Here is a 19,089-nt window from a genome sequence, read left to right on the forward strand (position 1 = left end):
TGAACTTGCCACTGGCTGCTGCAAGAGAGGAGCCCCAAAGAAAAGATACAAGGATTCCCCGAAACAACATCTCAGCCTTGGCCATATTGATCAACATCACTGGTCTACTCTGGCCTCCAATCGGGAGGCCTGGAGACACAGCATCTATAACGCTGCTGCTTCCTTTGAGAAAGCATGCAGGATCACTCTCGAGGAGAGAAAACAACACAGAAAGAACCGTGTCTTGCAGAATATACCACCTAAGGAGTCTTTCTGCTGCGCCTTTTGCAATCGGACATGTCTATCTTGTATTGGCCTTATTAGCCACCAGTGTGCCTATAACAAATGTGGATAGAGCCTTTCTCAAATCTTCGTTTGTGAAGCCTAGCCATGATTTTCTGTGCATCAACTATATTGTCAGCACAAGGCAAAAGCAGTAAACGAGCCATTTTCAACTAAGCGGATGTCTTTTGCAAGACATCAATAATATGATGCAGGACAGGATGCAGAACAGGCACATGTGGACACACTTGTTAAAATGCTGAGCAGCAATACTGTTTATACTGGGATTTGAAAATTCACACTGAGGCTTTAGTTTTAACATCTCATTGTGAACAGGAAGGGAACTGATGCTACATGTTTTTTCATGCTACATGAAAACTTGAGAAGACATAAGAGCACTGACTGACATTTGCTAGTTTTACAGGACCTTTTTTCTATTTTTGCCCTCAAATATAAGGGAATGAAAGCGAAGCGTAAGCATGAAGTTGAAAGCAAATGAGAAAAAAAAGGTCACCGAACCAGACTACAGTCCCACAAGGAGGTATTTATTCCGTAACCACTGAGTTCTGTATACTTGAAGTCTATGTGGCACTATATGGGATCTTGCACATTTGCTTGATTATCCTGCAAGCATAAGAGACAGACAGTAAAACTCTGCAGATAACCTCTTAAACAGAGGAAAAAAGGCAATTAAACCGCACCAAAGTAGAAAATATATCAGACTCAAAAAAACCCCCCAACACAAAACAAGAGAAGTGCCGCAGAACTAAACGAAGTGGCCACATTTGCAGGGAGAAATTAGCCTGGATAAGAAAGGAGAGAACAGAGGAATGCAGCACTGGCCATGTCATGCCAGCATTTTTAAAGTAGAGAAATTATTAACCTCTGCATAAGGAACACATTATCGCTTCCAACTACTCTCGAGAAAAACTATTCCTACAACCTCAGATATTATCTATTCTCCCAGTATGGCATAGGGGAAAACCAGGGTGCAGCTGCTGTTACGGATCAAGGGGAAATAGAGTCAGAGAAGCTTCAGGACAAGAAAAATGAGACATAATAGATTGGAAGGAAAGAAGGTGGTAGGAGTCTCTTCTGGGAAACTGAATGAAAAGATGAAGGAAAAGCAAGGAAGTTTTACTTGCATTTTAAATCTAAAGAAGAGTAGTGCAGAGCTCCATTTGCAGAATCATATAAGTCAACTGAATGAGCCTTATGTCATTAAAATGTCACCCCACGGAAATACAGCACATAATGAAACCATGGAGAGGACTGCAAAGGAAAATTATCCAACCCTGTACTCAATGATATGAAAAAAAATACCTCTGTCATCCCTCATGGATGGGTGTCTAAGTTGTTTTTTTAAGAATGTCACAGCATCCATTTGTGCTCTGTCCTAGTGCTTTACTGTTCTCTCCTGAAAGTTTCCTAATTTAAAATTGCTCAGCTACAATTCAGATTGTTACTTCAGAAAAGGAGTTAATAGTCTGTTTTCTGCCATCACAGTGGATAAGAAAAATAGTCCTTACATATTTAAAACCCATCATCAGATGTTCTGCCTTCATTTGAGTAAAGAACCCCATTTTCTGCATCTCTAATCATCTTTAGTGAGTTGTTCTTGTCTTTCTCTAAATGGTCCACAAGCTTGATGGATGACGGCACACCAAACTAGACACCAGTTTAAAATATACACTGAAAAGCTGATAAAAAGTTGAAAGCCTAAGTCCTGTACTACAATAGCACGGTTCTGCTAATTCAAATTCAAATTTCAGAAGATTTTCTTCAATCACTCATCCTGTATTTCTGCCACCAAATACACTATTGTCTACATATTATCACTTTATCTCACCTGATTTTTTTCAAGCAATATCTTCATCTGTCAGCACCAATTGTGACTCTTATCCCCCAACATGTCTCCAATTTTCCTTAGCTTAGTGGCACTTCAAATTTAAGAAAGCTAACTTGTTATCATGTCATCCAGATAATTATTTTTTAATAATACTGATCTGGTCCAAGCCATCCTTCTGATTTCAATTTGATACAGTATTTTATTTGTAAAACAAAGCATTGGTATCTAATGACCTCCAAGTATAGCTTGAAAAGAGCCCCAAACCAAATTCTCTCCCATATTGTATTTCCTTGGCTTGCCCGTAATGTCATAAAACAACACCAAAAGCTTTAATAAAGACAAGACAGAAGGTATCCCTTGTTGCACTTCCTAACTGCTAACTGCTAACCACTAACTGACATAACTTGTACTTAACGAATCCACATTCAGCCAGTTGTCTGTAGACTGATCCCAATTTTGCCACATTTCTATAGAAAAGAAGCATATTTTATCTTTCCCCATTTTCTGTTACTTCTATCTTTTAATAGAGCTCAGAGAAGAAAAAAATGCAAAATAGTTCTGAAGTCATCTTTCATAATCTTACATTAAGATTTTCCAGCACAACTAATTAAAACAAACCTAAGTACTCTCTAGCTTCTTTCTTCCCCCTCCCTTCCAAAGAATTTGTTACAAGTCCTATTTGCAGGAACCATTTCACTATACTTGTTATTTTCAGTGCAGAAAACAAAAACCAAAAAGAGAAAACATGTCACACTTCTCAGCATCAGCCATCAACAAGTTCACTTGGCTCCCTCTTCTCTGTTTTTTGCTGTTACTGTTTCCATACTGTGGGGCAATTTTCTGTTACACTTCAAATTCCTTGCTAGTCTCATTTTCTGCTTTGCATATTACAGTGCCTGTTCACAATTAACTTGCAACTTGACCCAGTTCCACTGTGCTGAGCAGCAGCAGGAAAAAGACAAGGTTAACAGTCAAACAGCTCCTAAACCCTGTATTTTTTATTCATAATTCAACAGCCTAAGCTTTTACTTCACAGCTCTGTCCTGCCTTGGCTACCTCTCACAACACTATTCCAAGCATGCAGCCTACACCACCACTCCTTCCTCCAGGAAAGCCAATCCAAAATAGTCAATACTTCCCACCATGGGCTGGGGGGGGAGGGAAGGGGGAAATGTGTCCCCCATTTCATGAGAGATATGGACAAAACTGCCACTCTGTGGCAGGAACTTCCAGAATGGATATATATTTTATAGATGGCACAACAAAGGCACATTCTACTCATTAGAAGTAACTTTAATTTTGTACTCTGATTGCCTTCACCAAACTGTTAACGCAAACTGCACCTCACAACCTGTGAGAACAGCGTGTCTGGTTTTGGCTAAGGCTCTCAGGAGACTGAACTGATGCAGGCAAACAAAGGTCCGTTTATCAACAGAGAAGCAGAGCTTGTCAATAGAATCTCTGCCATTCTGTGCTTTCTTTTGTGTTGCTCGCTAATTTCAAATACTGGTAATACACAGTATCAATTCAACCTACAGAGTGCCACAGGGTTAGGAACTACCGGGAGCACAGTTTTTGTTCAGAGGTCTCTGTTACCTGATTTACCCTTAAAAATTACCTAAGGGATTTCATTGAATAACCGCTAATACTACAAAAATAGTTTGGCTCTATTAAATACAAGAAAGTATTGATGCAGAAAAACTCTCAGAAGAAAGGAGACATTGAACATGCTGATCACAATTAATCATTACAGCTCACTACAGTGATGTTAATTAACACAGAAGGTCAATGCATGCAAACAGTCACTCTGCTATGATGAATTCCACATATGTACTACTTATTCTAAAAGATGCATGTGAACATTCACAGTAAAAATAAGGTAGATTTGAAAATCCATGTATCTACACCATAACTTTTCCTCCAGATGTCACTTGAAACCTATCCTTCGCACAGCACACAATTAAGCACAACACTAGCCTCGTTAATGTCTTTCATTTACCAACTGAGATACCGGGAGTCTAAATAAAACCTCCTGTTGTGCTTTTACACTTCTGATAACAATGCCATTTTTATGGTCATGAATTAACTTTTAGAGAGATTTCTTAGTTCGGATCATTTGGAGTGAACCACATTTAAAAATCAAGCACACATAACCGCAGGGATCACAACTAAATGCCAAGCTCAAGTTTCTTACCCCCCTCCATCGTCTCGTCACTGAAAGTCACAGATCCATAGAACAAGCCACAGCTATCAACTGACCATGATGGAAAGAAATATTTCTTACTGAGCTAGTGTTCAGTGACTCTTTAACTGAATGAACCCTAGAGCAGACACAGCAAAACTTCAGGACCACGCAGAGCAGAGGATCTCATCTGGCAGCATAGGTTTGGAGGAAATGAATAAGATGGTTTTATTACAAGCAGGAGTTTCCATGGTTGCCTCTAACCAAGATACTTGGAGGTCATTTTATTTGGGGAGTTGGGGAGCCATTTTGTGGCCGAGGACTCGTGGGCTGCTCAGTGTTCTGCTTACAGTTACCTATTGCTGTTTACCGTTCTGCTTACAGGGTTGCTCACAGTTACTTACTGTTACTTACAGTTATGGTGTGAAGGCCGGCCGGAAAGTATGTAAGGCAGTAAGACCAGTCTGGGCTCACTGCCAGGGGACCACGCGGCCGGGGGCAAGGAAACAACTTGATTGGTTGGTTAAAACAACCCATGGACTGCAAGAAGACTATATCCCCTTTTAAGGAAGAAAAGAGCAAGGCTGGGTATGGGAGGAGTGAGGGAGTGGTTATGTAAATCAAAGGGTCTTAAAAGGGCTCATCCCTCCCATTTGGGCTGTGCTCGGACCTGGTCGTGAGTCTGGTGCACCCAGCGCGCTGCTAATAAAATTCTTTGTTTCACTTTATTTGGCCATCTCAGAAATTTTAATTAGAGATATTTCTCACAGGGTGACTTTAAAAAACCCATAAAACCCTTCACTTAACTTTTCTCAGTTCATTGCATGAGGAGTGCAGGTACGTCGCTTAGGGCTGTGCACTTGCAAGAAAGGCAAAGGTGCCCAAGTACTTTGTGAGGTTCCTTTACTCCCTATCAAAACATGTATGATCTGTTGCTTGAATCAATTTCAGGTACTCACTACCCTATCCCAGCAATCAAAAACAAAGACATTCTAAAAATAATTTTAGAATCCATCCACAACTACCAGCGAAACATTTGTACGTGACATCCTCAAACAATAAATACAAATAAATTAAGCACTCACAGGTGGAACTCTTCTTTCATCCAAGTGCCTCCCAAAACAGTGAATCTATCCGATAATTTCAAGCAATAAATTTGGGCAAATTAATTCTGAAAACATACAGAAAGCTGTTCCTTAGCAACATGAGCTAACCCACAGCAGTTAAGGAGGATGCTAACTGCCTTGTCTGCCATAAGCAGAAGATGCAATCACACATGAATAAGACAAAATCAAATATTTACTGTAGTCCCAGTCATACTGCTAGAACAGCTACCTATGGTTTCTATATTATAAACCTAAGGCTATAGATTTGCTAGAAAAGCCAGGTACCAAAGCATCCTGTGAAGGCCCCTGCCCCCAGTCACCCTTCGGAGGAGAGTAATGGATTACAGGAGTAAAGTTCCAGTCTTTCAGAATTACCACAAAGAAAACCAAGAAAACACAAGGCAAAAAAATCCCAGTTTAACAATTCCTTTTTTTTTCCCCTCTAGGGCCACAAAAGGGAAAGTACTGACTTTAAGGAGAGCTTGAAGTCTCTTACAGTAATAACACAAAGAACGCAGTATTTGCAACAGCCCCAATAAACAATTAATAAAATTTAATAAAAACTTAATAAGAAATACAACACTTGGAAGTCAGCTGGATAGTAACTTTCAAAGGGATCAAAAAGTTTAACATTTATACTCTCAAGTGACTCACTGTTTGCCCAGTTTTTCCCACATTACAATCTACCTGGACAACAAGTTCCTATGAAAGAGAATACAGTAACACCATGTAACAACAAGAATGAGATATATACTTAAGTATATATACCAGACTATTAATGCCAATAAGGAAAGAAAATCTATACAATAATCTATACAAAACACATCAAGTAACTTTATTAACCTCAAACATTAACAGTTCCAGCTAAAATACCCTTCAGGTGTTTAATGTTTACATAAGAACTGGACCACTAAGTCATTTAAAAATATGATAGGTTCAGAAAATGCAAGTTTGAATATATTCCTCTGTGTACTAGTTGTAACAAACACAGACTTTGAAAATACATAATCCTTTAATGGATGTTGATCTTTGGTACGCTTTCTAGACACAATATTTAACAAAGGGATACTTTTTTCTTCAGAATAAACTAAGCATGCAGGGTGTCTCTCTGGCTTTTCATCTACATTCGCGCTCCTGTTTTTCCCCATAACTTATTCCTTTTTTGGTTATGATGCTCTGAGAGGACCTGTGGAAGATTAAGTTAGACTAAAATCCCAAAAAATTCTATACAACTGTGGAATCAGTCACTGACTAAAGCAAGTCCCAAGAGAAACAGGAAACAGACTACAATAATTTGAAAAATATCACAGTGCTTCCAGTCACCATCCTATTTGGCATACAGTAAATATCGTGCTGTATCCATATAAAAGCACTCCTTCAGTTACATGGATCACAAACTCCATGACAACCTCCAAATGGAGATGGATGAAAAATAAAATTAAGTCTAGAAACAGAATCTGAGGGCTGAAACTGTTTTTAAGACAAACTAAAAAACTAACGCAAGGACAAAGTCCATTTTACCAAGGCGGGGGCTTTTTTTTAATTTTTTTTTTTTTTCATTACTGGTTTAGTTTCGGGGTTTGTGAGGTTTTTTGTTTTGGTTTTGGTTTGATTTGGGCTGGTTTTTTTGGTGGAATTTCTAAAACTGAGTAGACCTCAAGTGAGAATAAAATCCTATACAGGGAGTCTAAGAACTTTTCTAGCTCTGTAAGAACAGCCCGGTAATGTGAAGAGCCAGAGTAAGACCAAAGACTAAGCAAAGGCTTGCTAGAAAGCATCTACATGCAGAATATTAACTCATGCCCAAAGTAAGTTCTCAGAGATTCTGACTGAACATATTTGCATGGCTCATCCTGTGAGTTAAACCCTTCTTTTGCCACCATTGATTACTTTGCTGGTCACAGACAACCCACATTAACTTTGCTCTTCCATTTAACAGGTCATTTTGTGCTTCAATAGGTATTTTTTTTTAAATGTTAAGCACAGAAGTTCAAGCATATTAGCAAAATCAAACACCTCAAAAAAAAAAAAAAAGGTTAAATGAAATGGTAACCACTCCTGCGAAAAGTAACAGAACACAGAAACACAAATCTCCTCCCATAAAAAACACAATGAGTAGATACATACTTTCTCTTCTTGAAAACACTTTTTTTCCTCCTCTAATAGCATGTGGCCACTACATGCAGCAACATTGAGGGGTGTGCCAAAATGTACTCGAAGTAAATCTGGGAACACCCTACTACTACAGCCCATTAAAAAGGAAAGTATCAGCTTGTCCTTACAAAGGTTTTGAGCTCCCAAAGCTATGTACCACTAAAACCACCCAGTTAACAAATCAAACCCAACAAGTTCCTACTCAGGTAACAAATCAAATCCAACAAGTTCCTTTCAACTGCTTCTGTGAAGGGCTAGTGAAGGCTCAGTCACTCAGCATGTCCTTTTAACAGGCTGTATAAGCTCAATACACAGTTAGTAAGTTTATGGGTTCTTTAACAACCTACTCTACTTTTACCAGAGATTTTCTGTAAGACATTGACAACTAGCATATTTGTAACTTAATAATGAAATAATTTTTTCTTCACCTATTATTTCCACAGCTCATACCTTCATTTTTTGAAGCAAAAGTATTTTCTGCAGATTCAAAGTTCCTTTATCTAGACTTTGCAGTGTTAGAATAGAATAATCTGGATTTAGTGACTTCTGCAGTAAGTCTGAAATTCATTATGTCCTAAATGGAATTTCAGTACAATCCACATATAATAAAGCTACAAGACAACTAAGTTTCTGAAGAAGACATTAATCTAGCCTGTCATCCATAAAAACTCAGTGTTATAGGTTAGAAATCCGAGGGGAGAGGGGAGGAGTTTTGGGCGAGGGATTTGCTGGCTCTTCTCAGAAGGGAGAGGTCAGTTTTTTGCTGAGCTCTCGCTCTGGGATGGAGACGGGGCATCTTGCGCGCATGCTTTTGGTAAGAAGGCCTGGAGGCCGGTCTTTCTGGCTTCTCGCCCTGGTCAGCCCTGACTGCTGGCCTCAACTTGCGGGCAGGTTGTCCTTGTCTCTGGCCCGGACCTGCCGCGTTCTCATCAGAGAGTTTGTGCTTACTGGGAGAAGAAAGAAGGAACCTTGGGACACTGTCATCTGAGGACAACAGTGAGTTCCGTGAGGGTGGACTGCTTTCCTTTCCCCCTTCTTCCATTGGGGGAAGGGTCCCCATTCTCTTTTCGGCTTCTCCCGCGACCCGAGACACCCCCAGACCCCCCTCCCGCGCGGTGACCGCCAGAGCCCGACAGCGCCCCCTGCAGGGCAACACCGAGCACTGCAGGCTCTGCACCTCCAGCGATCCAACAGCGCCCCCTGCCGGCCGGGATTGGAACTGCGCTGAAGGACAGAGAAGTGTTCAGACTTTCTTTTGTTTGAAGGGGACTTTTGGGTACAGGACTATTGTCTAGGGTTTTTTGATGTTCTCTTACTGTTCTTGCCAACATACATATATCTTTTAATAAAGGGTTGCTATTTCTTCTGTTTTTCTACACTTCCTTGATTAAAGCCCCTTAATTTTGAATTTACAATTGCTGAGAGAGAGAAGTTTGGTTTGTCTCATAACTCATCCTCTTTAGCAAACATTCCAGTCTCTTCGATCTGAGACACTCAGCATCATCCAAGGCCACATATGCAGACATCACAAAAAAAGCCCCAACAAAAGCACAGGTGTCTTCCTCCCCAATGCACCAACCCTCTAAAGCTGAAAATGTTTATAACTGTAACACCAGACTCTGAAACTTTTCAAAGCAAACAGAATAAAACCTAAAACAATGGAAAACAATTACTGGGCTTTTTTTCAGTTAAATGTTTTTTGTTAGTAAAACTACAATCCAGCTATAGATGCAAAAACCCAAATTTCTGCTGTAAAGAGTATTTAAGGCTGCCTTTTGCTTTTAGTAAGGCTCATCCAGATGATTTCAAGCATTCATAATCTAGTCTTAACCATGGACTTCTTGGTGTTTTTTGGGGGGAAAGTGTATTTTTCATTTGGTTAATTGGTTGGCTTTTGAGAAGTTACTTCTTATTGTGGAAGTATCAGAATAATGCCAAATATCTGCAAGATGTTAAAATTAATAAGTAACAAATATTAGCCCCAAAAGAAGCAAAAGCCATTTCAGTACAAAATGACAAATTACAACTCTTGTGTTTTCTTAGTACTTTTCTCTAGCTGGATCCTGCAAAATTTCACTATGTGCATGTAAATGCCATGCTTAGCATTTCATATCCCATGGTACAGCATTTTCTGGATTATAACCACCAATGGTATATGCTTAATTATGCTTTTATTGTTTCGATATCACCCTAACTATTTAGAGCCTGAAAATTAATCAATAACTCAGGTGAGAGCCTGAAAATTAATCAGTATCTCAGGGCATGCTCCTCCTCTCCATCTGTGCCTTTACTTCCCTGTTATTATTTGAAAAGGTTTATTACAGTTTGATGCATGATAAAGCATTTCCACAGCTGAGACACCATGTTACTTCATTAGGAATGCAAATATCTCTTTTCCCCATGCAATATGCATGAAATAAAAATGCATACAAAATGCCTGCCTTTGCTGCAAGCATAAAGATCTCCTTTTCCGTAACAGCTCTGGAGTTGGAAAGAAAGAAATCTTATTAAAAAAATTGCTGCATGTGTTATGCAAAAGAAACGACTGACCAAGCTTTAGCCCTGCAAGCAGAAGAGAAGGGATATCAATTTTCAAAGATATGACAACTTACACTCAGTAAAAGTTGCCAAACTGCAAATTTCAACCCCATTGCATTGAAATTAAGTAAGTTCCAAAAGAGGCTCAAGCTAGTAATAGGCTATAGATCAGTTCTAGTCCACAAGGAAAGAGTTGATTTTACAGTGCTGGCTTCTGTGTTTTCAGCTCTTTATACAGATGCCCAGGCATTTATTGCAATGTTTAACCTGCTGTAAAAGACACGGTAACATGCAAAAGTCAGTCTGTCACCTCCACTGGGGCTACAAGGAAGGCAAAAGAAACTGTTGCCCTCAAGGATGAGCAAAGGGAAGCCAAAGAAAGAAAGGGCAAGAAGGAATAGGAAAACCAAGCAACTGGTCTGTATGAAACAAAAAAACCCCAAACAAACAAACAGCACAAGCAAGACAAACAGTATGCACAGAATGGCAAGATTAGCATAAAAGCAGCTGAAACTTTCTTGTCTGTAATTTGTTGCATTGAAATAGATGCAACTACCTAAACACTAGGGCTCTAAACAAGAACAAACCCTCAGTTGCTACACTTTTAACAGAGATGCTATACTAAGTCTATGGCGGTACATACTGTAAAGACATCCAAAATCCACTGGGCAAGTCTCCTCCTGCATAAGCCATTGCCATAAAACAGATTATAAGGGAAATTGAGTCACCACACAAAGCAAGAAAGGCATTCCATTCACTCAACTGATTACCCAGACTACCTAATGAAGGAAAGAAAAGTACTCGACTCCCTCAAGATCATTTGTTAAATATTCATTTGCTACTTTCTCACACATATGGAGATTTAAAGGAAGACAGTAATTTATAACACCAAGTTCTCTGATAAAAGCCATACCAGTTCTACCTTGAAGGCACAACTCCAAGTGAAGTATTAGCAATGTTCAACAACAAACCCACCATCTCCTGAAGGACTTTCAACCACTATCTGCTGGGCCTTACTTCCATTTCCTACTGAAATCCAATGTCCCCAGTCAGACATTTCCCAGATTTTCAGAGCTTTCAAACGGCATAGTTCAAGCAACACACTGAAACACCCATTTTGAAATACTCAGAATACAAATTCAGAACAAAACTTAGGGAATGTGGAAAAGTTGATCAGAAATGAGTGGCTTGCATCATAGTAGCATCTCTCAACTGCCCATATGAAACACTAAAACATTAACATTCCTCAGTAAGGTCTTTAAATTACAAATATACAGATGTCTATTGAGTTTACATTGCAGAAAAGCATCACAGTACAGATCAGTGAGTGTGATCTGAGGAAGGACTGTACATTTTAAGTTAACATCCTAAGTTTTCAGACATCAGAATGAATTCCATGAAGACTAAATAGAAAGAAGCAGTCTTAGTACAATGGTTGGAAAGCATACATTTTCAAAGTTTATATTTCAAAACCACAACTGTCAAAATAATCATTAGACGTGGGGGAGGGGGGAGAAGAAGGGGAGGAAGAGTGTTCAGGGAGCTGTTTAGATAAGAAATATCACAACCCTTAAACTTTACTTTTAAAGTGACTGCCAGTTATTACAGATTTTCAACAACTTTCTGACTCCAAAGAGATGGCAGGGGGGATTCAAGTTTACTTAGCCTTTCTGCAGGGTCATATTTTAAGTTACAGATTAGATGACAGACTTAGAAATTCCCTCACTCAGTTCTCTAGAGGCAGTTACTAATTGCAACTAGTATATGTTTCATTTTGAAAACACAAGTTTCCCCCACCTCTGGTAAATCATGCTTTCGGAAGTTCAGTATTTTTTAAAGAACAGCGTGAGAGCAGAGGACTGGTCTCAGAAATACAACTCCCACAAAACCTACTCCTGACCAAAACACACTGCCAGTGCTTCCACACGTGTGAACATTCCATTATGGCATGTACAAGCTCACCCCTTCCAAAATCTGTTAGCCTGGGTGACACGCCTCAAACCCCATGGGGAGCAGCAGAGGAATTTAAATGAGATTGTGTACACGTATCGTGATAAAAATGTATTAATAAAACTAGACGACCCGGGAGACCAAGTATGAGTTTTCTCCCAGAACACCTACGACCAGCTTCGCGTGATTACTTGGAAAAAACACCTGCCCGGGGCACGAGGTGGTAAAAGACATCCGAGTTAGGAGGCGTCGCTTTTCAGACCCGGTGGACGTGGAAGTCCTCTGGGCGGTCTTTACCCACCGTCCCGAAAAGCTCTGGGTGCCGAGGCCCCGGAGGAGCCCCGCTCCCGAGCCCCCCGCTCCGATGCCGCGGATCGAAGGAGCCGCGGGGCGCGTGGGGTCCGGCGGGGCTGCGCTCCCGCAACTGCTCCAACTCGCCGAAAAGTTGAGCCGATGGAGGACGGGGAGGGGGGAAAAGGACGGGACGGCTCCGTACCGGCAGAGAGCCGCCTCCCGCTGTCGCTACCTGCTGATGAAGCCATCTCCATCGCCGTCGCAGGTCTGGAAGAGGCGCCTCATCCTCTCCTCCTCACCCGTGCTGGAGGTATCGCTGCTGCCGGCGCTGCTCACCTCCGCTACGGCGGCTGCCGCCATCATGAGCCCGGAGGAGGAGGAGGAGGAGGAGAAAACGGAGGAGGAGGAGGAGGAGAAAACGGAGGAGGAGGAGGAGAAGGCGAGGCTGCCTCAGGATTCCCAGACCCACCGCGCCTGCAAAGTGCGAGCGACAGCACAAAGCGGGGCGGGGGCTCCGCAGGGCCGGATCGCTGTGGCCGCGGCCCGGAGCGGAGACTCCCGCAGCGGGGACCGGGCGGCGGAGGCTTCCCCGCCTGCCCACGGCATCGTCCTGCCCCGCGCCCGGCCGGTCCTCCGGAGCCGCGATCCACGGTCTCGGCAAACCGGGGCCAGCTGCGCTCCCAGTCAGGACCATCCAAACTCGTCCCGAGGGTCGCTTGTTCTCTCCTTTGGCTGGGCAGGCCTGGCTCCCGGCTTCGGGAACGCTGCTGCCCGCTTTGGCTGTGCCCTGGCTAGTCTGTGGAAGCCAAGCCCAGACAAACCCCAATGTCTTCTGTAGCCCTGTGTTTGCGCTTGACGCTGTTTGATGGGGTGTTGTTCAGGTGGGAGCATTCTGGGATGCAGTTCCATCCAGTTCTTTTCTACTGATCAAATTCCACCTACAGTAACCACAGTTCGTTTTTCTGCTCCACATGTTTGTGGCTTGTACCTCTCCCTGTCTGTCTCCTTTGCATTTAGAGAAAAGTCACTTTCTTGGCAGTCTTCATGTGTCCAGATGAAAAAAAATTATCTCACGTGTATGCTATGGCTTCTTCATTTCCTTTAGTGCTCTTGCCACCCCTCGCATTACCTAATTAAGTTTTAATCAGTCCTTTTTTTAAAAAAAAAATTCCTGTGAAAAGAACTGATACACCAACAGCACCAATGACAATCTTATGTCTACTGGAAATAGGTATTCTGAAACAGTCTAGAACAGTATTTCCATTTACAGTAGCATTATGTTTTTTACTCTATAACCCTGTGATTAATTGAGTCAGCTAAGTTTTTTCCTAACCTATTTCCGTATTTGAAAAAAACCCCTTGTTATTAAGGACATGCACCTCTCTCATAGTATCAGATATTATCCTTCTTCTATTACTTAAGTCTTTAAAGACATCTAGTTCATCCCACAAAACATTTTGATCTTCCTTGTTGCTGACAGTGACTCATGAATATATAAAGTCAGCAAAGTTATCTCACTTCTCTTGTTGCACAGTCTCTTTCAAGTACAGTAACTGATGGCAATAGTTCTAATTGTCAATATTTATTGCATCTTGACTAAGTAAGTAATTACAAGGCAAAGAGTCCCTCTGGCGTTTTATTAACTAAAACTACTTGCGAGTGAGTGCAAACATGCATATACGCTTACTCTTGTATCTCTCAGTCTGCAGTTTTCCAAATCAGGTTGCTCACATTAGTTCTTGCTGGATGACCAAGGCACTGGGGTACAGAGCCAACACACTTCCATGCTCTTTCAAGGCAACGAAAGCAGAGAATACTGTAACTGTCCTTTCAGATGTTCCATCTTCTGACCTACAGTGGTCTCAGTCTTAGCAAGTGCTTTTTCTCAGTCCTATGCAGGATGTTGCTAACATGTGATACCAGTTGTTTACTGCAGCTGTTTGTTTACATTGAGGACTGGATGAGCTGTACAGTCACAAGACCATTTTCTTCAGACAGATCCCATAGACTTGCTGTTCAACATCACACATAAGAATTCTTGCACATATTCTGCAAATATAGCACTCACTGCTTCTTATTAAGAATTAAAATTCTTAACCACAGGGAGTTGGACTCGATGTATTCTTATACATCCCTTTCAGCTTGAGATATTCAATGATTCTATGATTCTTTATAGAGTCCTAAACCTGTGTTTCCTGGCAAAGCCACCAATACCAATATAGCAAGGTCAGATCCAAAACACAGCTATAAGGATCTCCAAGAATGACCTTCCTCCATCCTGATGCTATCTGAAAAGCCTCACAGCTAGCCAGTTCTTCTATTTTTTTTAAGTAATCTCTCATTTCTTTTCTAATCTAGATAAATATCCCAACTAGCGCTTAATCTTTTGTTCTCATCTTATCCATATACTTCATGCAGTAGCTTTCTTTGCAGATCAGGAATTCATCCATTCCGTACATTCTCTCTGGTGCAGTGGCTTCTGACTTACCTTAAAAACAAATCACTCATACCAGTTCCTCCTAGCTGATAGGGATAGCTGATATCCTGGCTGTGGTATGGCATGCTAGACAGTAAAACCAGCTGAGCTTGCTGTCCTGTGTTGTGATCCCCATCTAATTTTTTAAAAAGATGTATCACATGAGGTGGAAAGCAACACTCTAAGCTGTAGTTCCCCACAATTCCTGTACCTGCTATGAATTATGTAGCAGTTCATTCCTGCAGCCAAGAATGTGAATTTCAGATGGCAAAAAACCAGTTAAAACACAGAACATGTTGTGCGGCAGAAAGTACAATTCTTCCTGAAGTGCATCCTCACTGTCCCTTCTGGGAGGGGTGTGTGGTGCCTAGAAAGTTATGACGAGAGAACAAGGAAGGAGGGCAAGGAGTGAGACCTCCATAGTGCTGTGAGAAGATCTCAGAAAATAGGCTTGATATTTTTCAAAAGAAGAGAGTTTGTAGATTTTCTACTTAAAACTGTGGATTTTAACTGTCAGTCTGTTGGCTTTTTGTTTGTTTATCTTTTAAGTTAAATGAATCTGCAATTTTTTCAATATTAAACTATATTCTACAATATAAACTTTCCATTATGGCCCAATTTCCAAATGCAAATATAAATATATACCTGACAGCCAATGCAAAAATTACTAACAATTCTGTAGTAGTATTAGCTGCACTTATTTGCAACATTTATATACCAAAATTTATATTCCCGATGGGTAGGAGACACCTCATTTGCAGAGATGCTGGACTTCTAAGACTTTTCACCAAATCAACAGGAGATTTAAGTTTATGTGATTTCTGAAAGTCAAGTCTATGTCAAGTTAGGTGCTGAACAATAGAAAAAGAAAATCATTGTACACTACTCAAAATTTGACCCTAGACAGTTTTGCAGAAGAGCTTGCGAGTCTACATAAAAAGATGCCAAATGACCAAAATCAATTGACCAAAGAAGAGAAAAACTTCCTGCTACATAGCTTTCAGCCATAGCACTTTTAACTTAACCTCCTTCAAAACCAACAAACAAAACAAGCACTAAATTACATTTTTGAGCAGGAAGTTTTCATTTGGTAACATTCCTTTGAGCAAGGTACCCAGGATGTGCAATGCAGAACTTTCTCAGCATCAGGAGTCCAATTTGCCTACAATACCATCCCTTCCCGTTTCCTACATCCTGCATCCAGCCCTTTTCCACTTGTGCCAAATACACTTTCTTAAGAGTTCCCTGTTGCTCCGTGAGGTTCTTGGGTAACAGACATTACACTGTAAACTGACTGACACATTGTCACCTGACACTGAGAGGACAGACAGGTTCTCTTAGGGATATTGACAGAGTGATGATGGCATTAAATCAGTTACAATTACAGCTTTATTTTCTGCTATGATTGGTATAGAATAGAGTTTATTATTAGAATGGCACACGATTTTTACAAGCAGAGTCAATACATTACAATCTGTAAGCAGCAAAATAGAGAATTTATAATACAATATAACTTACAATTTTTAATCATGTGGACCCTCTGCAGATAAGGTCATATCCCAGTACATGGTTCACTGTACCAGTATTGCAATCAAAATCTAGACTCAAAAAACATAGAATACAAGTAACTTAGTCCTCAGGGGAAGCAGAGTGCTGTGAAAGTGTCCCTGGACAGAGGGTCTGGGGTTTCACTGTACAGCAGCAGTTCCCACCCAAGTTCCCCACTTAGGACTTGCTACTTCTTGATTTTATGGACACTGTTCTGGGTGGTGTTACACTTCCCTGTCACCACCACTGGGCTGGTGACCTTCAAGGCCAGCAAGGAAGGCACCAAGGAACCTTGAGGCCTGTAGGGAGGGGAAAAAGAAATCCATTCAGATTGTCTGCTTAGTGCACAGGACCTTCGGGGTCTGATCATGAGGAAGAAGGAAGGAATCTGTGACCCCCTCAGGCACAGAGAATGGCTGCCTGCTCTGTAAGATGACGTGAGTTATGCCGACCACATTACCACGGGTCGGGAGCAGGGGGTATTGCTCACACCCCCATATAAAAACAGTACAACCTGGAAGGCTATTTAGCTGATTTAAGCCAATTTTCTAAGTACCATTTTTAGCCGTACTTGCTAGTTAGGCCACAGATTACTGCCAGGGGGTAGTGATGGGACAGCAACGTTCTGCCCTTGCCTCAGCCAACAAACAGAAATGGGGCAAGAGGAAGAAGTAGCTTCATCTTTTTTTTAATACATGTCAGCATATAGGCCACAATTATAAACAGAGCACAATTTAAGAGTTACCGATTACCTAGTTACTCAGACAAGGATAGAGTGACAACAGAAAAATAAGAATATAGCAAGAACAGCTGGAGGTAGTGCCAAGTATGGCATACTCAGATCTGATTTTTCAAAATCCCTAAATTGCTTGTGTTTGATACACTGTTATTTTTATTGGCTATATTTGCTGTATTCTCTGACATAAAACAGAAACACAGAATCTTCTGAGTTAGAAGGGACCGACAAGGATCAAGTCCAACTCCTGCATGAATGGTCCATATGGGGATTGAACCCACGACCTTGGAGTCATTAGCACCATGTTATTTCTGCCAAACAGAGAAAAGAAAATATTCCAAGAAAGCAGTAAATATCAGTCGTTAGGAACACATTACAAATGTTACACAAAACAGTTTGAGATTAAAGCAATTAATAAAACTCAACCATTTAAGAATTTTACTTTATTTGATTTTAAGTTTTGTGGAAATATCGCTTTTTGTGGAAGTTTTGCACACCTATTTTATAAGCACAAGATTTTTTTTATAGAAGCATAAAATCATTAAGGTTGGAAAAGACCTCCAAGATCACTGAGTTCAAGCTTTGACCAAACACCACCTTGTCAACTTGCTGTAAGATAGATGGCAGAATTAGCTATTCTAATTGCTGCCGCTGCTTAGGTATTCAGACTGAAGATTTTGACTACGCAAGGATCAAATGCAATGCCTGGTGGTATCAAAGGAGAAATTATCCTTTATTTTAGTAAGCTTCATATAAAGATCATCTCTGTTTATTGATCTTCACCACAATAAAATTGAAAGTAAGAGGTATATAATGTGAGTTTAAATGACTATTATTTAGAACATCATAATGTAGAGGAAAGTGCATCTGCTACCAACAGAGCCATGGTTTAGAATCACAGAATCATAGAATCAACCAGGTTGGAAAAGACTTCCAAGATCATCAAGTCCAACCCTTGATCCACTACCACTGTGGTTACTAGACCATGGCACTCAGTGCCACATCCAGTCTTATCTTAAAAACCTCCAGGGATGGAGAATCCACCACCTCCTTGGGCAGCCCATTCCAGTGTCTGATTACTCTCTCCATAAAAAATTTCTTCCTAATATTCAACCTAAACCTCTCCTGGCAGAGATTAAGATCATGCCTTCTTGTCCCACTGCTGGTTGCCTGGGAAAAGAGACCAACCCCCACCTGGCTACAACCTCCTTTCAGGGAGTTGTAGAGAGTGATGAGGTCTCCCCTGAGCCTCCTCTTCTCCAGGCTGAAAAATCTCAGCTCCCTCAGCCTCTCCTCATAGGACTTGTGCTCGAGTTCCTTCACCAGCCTCGTTGCTCTTCTCTGGACCTGCTCCAGCACCTCAATATCCTTCCTGAACTGAGGGGCCCAGAGCTGGACACAGCACTCCAGGTTGTGGCCTCACCAGCGCTGAGTACAGGGCAAGAATCACTTCCCTGGTCCTGTTGGCCACACTGTTCCTGATCCAGGCCAGGATGCCCTTGGCCTTCTTGGCCACCTGGGCACACTGCTGGCTCATGTTCGGCTTCCTGTCAATCCAAACTCCCAGGTCCCTCTCTGCCTGGCTGCTCTCCAGCCTCTCTGTCCCCAACCTGTAGCGCTGCATGGGGTTGTTGTGGCCAAAGTGGAGGCCCCGGCACTTGGCTTGTGAACCTCATCCCACTGGAATCAGCCCAACTCTCCAGCTTGTCCAGGTCCCTCTGCAGAGCCCTCCTGCCTTCCAGCTGATCGACACTTTCCCCCAGCTTGGTGTCATCTGCAAATTTGCTGATGGTGGACTCAATCCCCTCATCTAAATCATCAACAAAGATGTTAAACAGGACTGGGCCCAACACTGATCCCTGGGGGACACCACTAGTGACCGGCCGCCAAGTGGATGCAGCACCGTTCACCAGCACTCTCTGGACCCGGCCCTCCAGCCAGTTCCTAACCCAGCACAGAGTGCCTCTGTCCAAACTATGGGCTGCAGTTTTTTCA

General features: G+C 41.5%; 1 protein-coding gene across 1 annotated transcript in view; it reads right to left on the reverse strand.

Moving 5' to 3' along the window:
- MCC (MCC regulator of WNT signaling pathway) overlaps positions 1–12,697 on the reverse strand; it is a 205,038-nt gene extending 192,341 nt beyond the window's left edge. The window contains exon 1 of the mRNA XM_027712627.2: positions 12,567–12,697. Coding sequence (XP_027568428.1) covers positions 12,567–12,697 — 131 coding nt within the window. The remainder of the gene's footprint in view (positions 1–12,566) is intronic.
- Positions 12,698–19,089: the final 6,392 nt, after the last annotated feature.

The sequence above is a fragment of the Pipra filicauda genome, unplaced genomic scaffold (assembly GCF_003945595.2).
Source record: "Pipra filicauda isolate LSUMZ 115617 unplaced genomic scaffold, ASM394559v2 scaffold108_size2327098_pilon, whole genome shotgun sequence".
In the NCBI taxonomy this organism is placed as follows: domain Eukaryota; kingdom Metazoa; phylum Chordata; class Aves; order Passeriformes; family Pipridae; genus Pipra; species Pipra filicauda.